The sequence below is a fragment of the Mandrillus leucophaeus genome, unplaced genomic scaffold, assembly GCF_000951045.1.
Source record: "Mandrillus leucophaeus isolate KB7577 unplaced genomic scaffold, Mleu.le_1.0 Scaffold1702, whole genome shotgun sequence".
NCBI classification, from domain to species: Eukaryota; Metazoa; Chordata; class Mammalia; order Primates; family Cercopithecidae; genus Mandrillus; species Mandrillus leucophaeus.
The window spans coordinates 301,439-310,444 of record NW_012101702.1 but is presented as its reverse complement, the minus strand read 5'-3'; the positions used below and the strand labels follow the sequence as shown (position 1 = coordinate 310,444).

The window sequence follows — 9,006 nt, the reverse complement described above, 5'->3', positions numbered from 1 at the left end:
ACAAGAAAAAAATCAAGCAACCCCATCAAAAAGTGGGCAAAGGATATGAACAGACACTTCTCAAAAGAAGACATTTATGCAGCCAACAGACACATGAAAGAATGCTCATCATCGCCAGTCATTAGAGAAATGCAAATCAAAACCACAATGAGATACTATCTCACACCAGTTAGAATGGCAATCATTAAAAAGTAAACAAGAGGTGCTGGAGAGGATATGGAGAAACAGGGACACTTTTACACTGTTCGTGGGACTGTAAACTAGTTCAGCCATTGTGGAAAACAGTGTGGCGATTCCTCAAGGATCTAGAACTAGAAATACCATTTGATCCAGCCATCCCATTACTGGGTATATACCCTAAGGATTATAAATCATGCTGCTATAAAGACACTTGCACACATATGTTTATTGCAGCACTGTTCATAATAGCAAAGATAGACTGGATTAAGAAAATGTGGCACATACACACCCTGGAATACTATGCAGCCATAGAAAAGGATGAGTTCATGTCCTTTTTAGGGACATGGATGAAACTGGAAACCATCATTCTGAGCAAACTATCACAAGGACAGAAAACCAGCCACCACATGTTCCCTCTCATATGTGGGAATTGAACAATGAGAACACTTGTACACAGGATGGGGAACATCACACACCAGGGCCTGTCATTGGATGAGGGGAGTGGGGAGGGATAGCATTAGGAGATATATCTAATGTAAATGACGAGTAAATGAGTGCAGCACACCAACATGTCACATGTATACATATGTAACCTGCACGTTGTGCACATGTACCCTAGAACTTAAAGTATAATAATAAAATTTTTTTAAAAAAATAGAAAATAAAAGTCACTGGACTAAAATGAGCAAGTATTTTACTGGTTCTAAGATTGTTTTTCAGAGAGAAAAAAAATACGAGTATGGAAGCAATTCAGTAAATTAAGGAGTCTTTTTAACAAATGTTGCTATAACAGTCAAATGTCTATATGCAAAAAAAAATGGACCTCCACAGTCACCTCACACCTTATACAAAACTTTGTTCAAAATTGGTCAGTATTGCGCATGTAGCATCTGTTGCCTGTTATCAGGATAGAAGTCCAAGCACTTCTGCCCACTGCATCTTAGTATGAGAGTCACCAAGAAAACAATGCAGTCAAGCACTGGATGGAACAAACCTTACTTATGTAGAGAAAAGACAAGAGTGAGATCAGAGTCAGTAGTAGGTGTCAGTCCCTCATGACCAGCAACTCCTTCCCAGAAGCTAATGCAGGAGCAGTTGACCAGGATGCACATCTCTTGTGCTGCAGCAGAAGGACTCAGTCCCCTTCCTAAAGGGTACAGATACAGTAGTGTGAGGTTGGCCAGGTGTCATACAACATACAACCTTTAAAAAGTAGAACAAAAAAGTACATATTGAGTCTGAAATGGGGAAGATATTCCCATACCAGGAAACAAGCCCAGCACAAGCTCTGAAAGATACTTTATCTCTTAGTAACCAAGTGTTCCAGGGCCACGGTCCATTCCTGGGCAGTTGAGTGTAGATCAAAAGACTATAGCATGAGATTGCCTTTCCCAACAGTAAAACACAAAACTTCTAGAAAAAAGAAAAGGAGAAAATCTATGTGACCTTGGGATTGAAGATGAGTTTTTAGATACGGAGGTTGAGTATCCCTTATCTGAAATGTTGGGACCAGAAATGTTTCAGATTTCAGATTTTTATTTTGGAATATTTGCATTATATACTTAATGGCTGAATATCCCAAATCCAAAAATCTAAAATTCGAAATGCTCCAAGGAGCATTTTCTTTGAGCATCATGTTGTTGCTAAAAAAAAGTTTTGAATTTTGGAGATTTTTGAATTTTGGATTTTCACATTTAGGATGCTCATCCTGTATTACCAAAAAGCGCAGTCCATGAATCAAAGAAAAAAGATAAATTGTATTTTATCACAATTAAAAACTCACTTTGTGAAAAACATTGTTAAGAAAATGAAAAGTCAGTCTACAGACTGGGAGAAAATATTTGTAAATTACATAGCTGATAAAGGACTTGTATCTGTTAAGAAAATGAAAAATCAGTCTATAGACTGGGAGAAGACATTTGTAAATTACATAGCTGATAAAAGACTTCTATCAAGAACATATGTACAACTCAATTCAGCAGTAACAAACAGCTCAATAAAAATGCACAAAAGATCTTAACAGACACTTCACCAAGGAACTTATGCAGATGGCAAGTAGCCACATGAAAAGATACTCAACATTACTTATCATTAGGGAAATGGAAAATAAACCACAATGAAATACTACTGTGTACCTATTAGAATGGTTACACTGATGCCAAATGCTGGGAAGGATGCAGAGCAACAGGAATTCTCATTCATTGCTGGTGAGATTGCAAAATTATATGGCCACTTTGGAAGGTAGTCTTACAGTTTCTTATACAGTTAAATTAGACTTACCGTAGAAGTCAGCATTCTAGGATAATTTGCCAAAGTGAATTGAAAACTTAAGTACATAGAAGAATCTGTACACAAATGTTTATGGCAGCTTTATTCATAACTTCTAAAACTGGAAGCAGCCAAGATGTCTTTCAGCAGTGGAATGGATTTTAAAAACTCTGGTACATCCAAGCAAAAGAATATTATTCAGCAATAAAAAGGAATGAGAATTGATTCACAAAACAATGTGAGTGAATCTTAGCTGCATATTAGTCAGTGAAAGAAGCCAGAACCAAAAGCTTTGAATTTTATGATTCTATTCACATGATCTCCTGGAGAAGAGCAATAATATGGGGACCGAAAACAGATTCGTGGTTAACAATCTGTTGGAGGGCGAAGTGGTTGACTAAAAGAGATGCGCGGAGAAATTTTTAAGGCGAAAGAACTATTCTTAATCGTACTGGAGTGGTACATACATGACTTTATGCATTTGTCAAACCTCACAGAGCTGTAAATCACAAATAGTGAAGCTTGATTTATGTAAACTGGGGGAAAAAGGCATCAAAGAGCCTATCACAGGATCAATCCCACGATAAAATGTATTCTCTTGACAAATGAACCCAGTTCTTAACAAATGAGTGACATAACTGCTTAAGGTGATGGGGGCAGGGAGTGTCCTAAATTACTGGAAAACGGTGTTTTGACTGGAAATTATAAGGATGAAGAATAAAGATACAAAAACTGTATGCTCTAGTTGGTAAATATGTTTTCCAAAGGGGTATTTGTTAACAAGTCTGAAACTGCTTTACATGTATACTGAGATTAAACAAATAAGTGGATAGCGGATGGTGGGAGCCAGGTTTCTCACTCTAAGAGAGGGAAGTTACAGATAAAAATGGAAGGTTAAAATGAATTCTGTGATTCAGGATTAGAATTGAAAACATCAGTGTGAACGCATGTTTAGCTTTGTATATTGTACAGATGGAAAAACAAAATTTTATGTGTGTGCATATATATATATATATATGTATGTATGTATGTGTGTGTGTCTATGTGTGTATATATATACCCTAGCTCTGTCCACTGAGAGAGCCTGGAAGGAATGACACCCCAATAGCAGTGAGCAGTCTCAGCATTCAGATCTTGGTTCTACATACAAATCTCAAAGAAAAGGTACTATGCTTCTTGGAGAAATGGCTTATTCTAGGACTGGGACAGGGAAACTACATAAGCCTGTAATATATTGTAACAGAAAGTAAGAAAGTGCTCAACAAGTAAAGGAAAGGGGTATTTCAAACAGATAAAGGAGCCAAGCTGAAAGAAATGCCAATGGCCAAAGCTAGAACAATTGAACAACAAAATAAACAAAGTAGTATTTATTGAGTGAGTGTCGGCTACACTTAGTGACATGCTTCCAATTAATAAAGTATGGAAAGGGGAAAATAGTAACTTTACAGTGGAAGAAACTGGCAAACACTACTTTACCCAAGTGACCTGTATTAGTATCTTGAGTAGTGTCATGTGGATACCATGTACTGCCACATGTGTTGTGATTAAAAAGGCATTTCACCTCTACAGTATTCTTTCCTAAAATTTATAACGCTAGTCTAATCATGAGAAAACATCAAAATGAGGGACATTCTGCAAGATACATGACAAAAACTTTCAAAGTCATGAAAAGCAAGGGAAGACTGAGAAACTGTCAAGAGACCAGAGGAGACTAAGGAGACTTGATGAGTTAATGCAATACAGTATCATGGATTCGATCCTGTAGTAGTAAAAAGCACATTTAATAGAAAAACTGGTGAAATCCAAATAAAGTTTGGAGTTTAGTTAATGGTAATCTGCTAATGTTGGCTTTTAGTTTACACAGATATACTATAGCATTAACATCAGAGAAGTCTGAAATTGAGGTAGATGGGAACTCTGTACTATCTTGGTAACTTCTCCATAAATTTTAAATTATTCCAAAATTAAAAGTTTATTTTAAAAAGTTCAGGCCAAGTGTGGTGGCTCATGCCTGTAATCCCGACACTTTGAGAGGCTAAGGTGGGAGGATCATTTGAGGCCAGGAATTTGAGACCACCCTATCAACATAGCAAGATCCTAGCTCTACAAAAAAATTTTTAGAAAATTCGGGCGTCCTCCTAGCTACTCAGGAGGCTGAGGCAGGAAGATCACTTGAGCTCAGGGATTCAAGATTACAGTGAGGCATGCTTGTACCACTACTCTGCAGCCTGGGCAGCAAAGCAAGACCCTGTCAATCAATAGTTAAAAACAAAATGTACAATATAATTTTATTTATGAAAAAGTCTGTATATAGATCTAGATACATTTATATGCATTGATGGTTTATTAAAATGTTTACTAAAATATTAACAGTAATGGGATTTGAGAATGCTACTACTTTTTGGTTATTTTTGCTAGTATTAGATTTTCTTTGATTAGCATGTATTTTTATTTAAAAAACACTATTAAAAACAAAGATAGCAATAAAAAATACTTTGCTTTCTGGTTACCTTTCATAAAATTATTTCTCATAATTTTTCAATCAGAAGTTCATCAAGTGAAGTTGCAGAAAAGTGAAAAATGAGACACGTTTTATGACGTATGTTTACATGTCATAAAATATTAAATGACAAAAAGTTTCATGTTAATCAAGCGAAAAAATGATTACAAGCAATATGTATAGTACAGACCCCTAATTCTTGCAGTCAGTCTTGGTCCTAAAATATTAAATGTAAAATTCCAGAAATAATCCATAAGTTTAAAACTGTACACCATTCTGAGTAGAGTGATGAAATCTCTGTGTCCTGCTCTGTCCCACCTGGGGATGTGAATCATACCTTGTTCAGTGTATCCATACTGTATATGCTACCTACTCATTAGTCACTTGTAGCTGTCTAGGTTATCAGAGCAGAAAAAAAATATTATACATAAGGTTGGATACTATTTGTGGTTTCAGGTATCTGCTGGATTTTTAAGGTGAAAGAACTATTCTTTATGGTACTGGAGTGGTACGTACATGACTTTATGCATTTGTCAAACCTCACAGAGCTGTAAATCACAAATAGTGAAGCTTGATGTATGTAAACTGGGGGAAAAAGTCATCAAAGAACCTATCACAGGATCAATCCCAGGATAAAATGTATTCTCTTGACAAATGAACCCAGTTCTTACAAATGAGTGACATAACTGCTTAAGATGATGGGGGCAGAGAGTGTCCTAAATTACTGAAAAATGGTATCAAGTTCCAGGTATCTCTTGGAAGTTATCCCCTGTAGACAAGGGAGAACTACTGTACTGTTTTGTACTTAACCTGTATTCTAAATTTTCCACAATGAGTAGATATTACTTTCATAATAAAAATGTTGCACTAATATTTTCATGGGACTGACCAACATCAGAGTGATATTTGGAACTTGAGTCAAAAGCTTTTAACTTAGGTTAAAACTTTTAAGAATTTTTCTGGATAACATAAACTGCTTGTAAATAGTTTATATCTTAAAATTTAGATGCAACCATGTCTTCTTCAAATAACATAATTAAATTGCTTGGCATAATCATATATTGATTTAACATATATTTTGAAAGGTACAAAAAAATTACATAAAATACAAGTTTTGCTTGTCCCCAAAGAATGAAAGTAGCTGAAGATTTTAGTCACTGAATTTAAAAACCCTTTTGGAAAGCAAATAAGAAATTCAACTTTTTTGTCAGAATTATATGCCTTGTATTTACCCTGAGAATATGTAAGTATTAATACTACTTTTTTAAAACCAAACTGGCTCAGGTTAGATGTTTCAATAAATATTTATATCATAGTGGTATAGTCTCAACTTTTGGTGAGTGCTTTCTCTATGCCAACTACTTGATATATAACTTCTCATTAAGTCTGCAAAACGATGCTATGTGATGTACATGGTATTAACCTGATTTTATAAATATGGAAACTAAGGCTCAAAAAATTGAATATTGAGTAACTTGCCCAGAGTTGCACATGATACATATTTGGTAATTTTGTATTAAAATATTTGTAAATTAAATATTTTTTAAAATGCTGACACTCAACATTAAGTATGCTTTATGTGCAAACAATTGCTCATATATATATCACCCTAACTTCATACTTTCATTACAAGCTAATATAAATTATAAAAGGAGTGACATGAAATTTTAAGCAAACATTTATAGATTTCTGAATTCATTTTATGTCACTTTTAGGAAAGTTTTAAAACATCAGGCAGAGTTCTTTTTGCATACTTTATGTTTTTCTGATTTTAATTAGTGTAGGTTTCTAATTTATGTTTTAGTGTAATTGCGTCAAATGTTTAGTAATCATACTCTTGGACTTTTTCTGTTTCAGGCAGAAAATACCACTGTGACAAAGGATTTTAGGAGAGTGGAAAATGCTTATCACATGGAAGCAGAGGTATGTACTTATCTTAACAAATAATTGGAAGCAGCATGATTTTGTGGAGACATTTATTTTTATTCTTGAACTGGAATGGTGAAAAATGCTTCTCATGATATTGATAGAAGATTATTTTTCTCAAAATCATGTTGGTGTTATGTATCTATTTCAGCTTTTAAATAAATTTAGTGAGATTTAAGAGAAATAGTTTAAAATGGAATAAAAACAGCAAGTGGGAAATAGTAGTTAATTGCTGCTAAATAAAATTTTAGTACTATCATCTAATGTGCAGGTAACACTACAGAAATCTCTTTTTAGATAAAAAGCAAATAAACAAAGTCATAACCTAAAGGATTTGAAATACTCTTCAGCAGTCTTTTGTTTTGCAGTGCAATTTTACTGTATTGTGATAAATATTGTTTAAAAATGAAAACCCTTTAACCTTTATACAAATTAAAAAGAATAAAACTATTTTCAGTACACTCAATTAATGACAACATTTAGTTCCTACAGCTGCCTATACTTTTTACTTATATTTAAAGATTTGATGGCCAGGATTTTGTGAAATCAGAGTGTGTTCTAGTGGTGGTTAGGTTACAGGACTGCTGTTTCTGATTCCAAACATTTTGGAGTATGTGCCTAGTCCATGTCACTTCCTTGTAACAGGAAACAAAGGGTGGGGTTATATTGAAATCTTGTATATCAAATGAGAGAATCTTTGTCTTTTGAAATAGAAAATATCCCCATCACCTGTTTCTGTCTTCAGGCAGACAATACATTGGTTTTCTGACTTTAAGGAGGTGACCTTAGGTTCAAATCACTTAGGCCCAGATTTCTCAAAGGTCATATAACAAGAATTAGATTAGAAATTAGAACCCTGGGTTCTTATCTCTTGAGAAGCAACTTCCACAGTATTCTGTTTGTTGCCCCAATGCTTCCTGTAATCATTTTGTGATTTCTCCACTTAAAATTTTACTGTGTCAAGGAATTTTTAAATGATTCGTTATGATTTTAGGGATCCACTTGGCAAAACTTATTTTGTAGTAGTAAGAACTGAAAAATGCCTTTCAAAACAGTATGAAGAGCAGTCTGATCCAAATTACAGAGGTTAAAAGCTGGTAGTATGTTATAGTACTCCTCCAGTAATTATCACCTGTTAGCACTTCAGATTGTAATGAATATAAATAGGAGCAAGTTATCTTAGTTAAGTAGGTTTATTAAGAAGGAACCAAGGGAATAATGGGAAAAAGGAAACAGTCCCAGAAACTACACAGCCAGGCTTCATGGAAAACTGGAACGTGTTTGAAACCACTGAGTTGTTCTAGGAACTGACCTTTCAGATGCAGAAAGAGAGCATTAGAGCTGCTTGTTTTAAAACATGACTAAATGGGAGTTTGGCTAAACTCTGCTCCTCTTCCTTCTACTTTACTTACCTTTTTAATGTTTTATATTCAGATTTCTTAAGAGATAATCTGATTATATTTTGTATAGGGATTCCAGGTAGCCAGAATTTATATCATATCACACAGTCCAATACATGATTGCCCTTAGGTCAGCACCAGCAGTCAGTGGAAACCAGAGTACTGGGATCACAAAATACAAAATGTACTAACCTAAGCATTGATAACAATGTGTGGCTTTATGGCTATGGATTTAGCAAACACTAAAACCTAATGTATAACACATACCAGTATTCTTAAGCACTGTTAGATATATGGAAGGAGATTAGATGGTTGGTAGACTCCTACAACTCAAGTGAAGAAAAGCAAATAACTTGATTTTAAAAATGAACCAAGGACTTGAATAGACATTTATCAAAAGAAGACATACAGATGGACAAAAGGTATAAAAAAAGGTGTTCAGCATCACTAATTACTTGAGACATACAAATCAAAACTATACTGAGCTATAACCTCACACCTATTAGAATGGCTATTATCAAAAAAGCAGAAGATTGGCTGGTCACGGTGGTTCATGCCTATAATCCCAGCACTTTGGGAGATCGAGGTGGGTGGATCACGAGGTCAGGAAACCCCATCTCTACTAAAAATACAAAAAAATTAGCCGGGTGTGGTGGTGGGCACCTGTAATCCCAGCTACTCGGGAGGCTGAGGCAGAAAAATCACTAGAACCCGGGAGGTGGAGGTTGCAGT

The 9,006-nt window shown here is 34.9% G+C and overlaps 1 protein-coding gene across 1 annotated transcript in view; it reads left to right on the top strand.

The window, feature by feature from the left end:
• IRAK1BP1 (interleukin-1 receptor-associated kinase 1 binding protein 1) overlaps window positions 1-9,006 on the top strand; it is a 35,472-nt gene that overhangs the window by 15,784 nt on the left and 10,682 nt on the right. Inside the window, exon 2 of the mRNA XM_011976894.1 lies at window positions 6,806-6,871. Within this exon, the coding sequence (XP_011832284.1) occupies window positions 6,806-6,871 (66 nt within the window). The remainder of the gene's footprint in view (window positions 1-6,805; window positions 6,872-9,006) is intronic.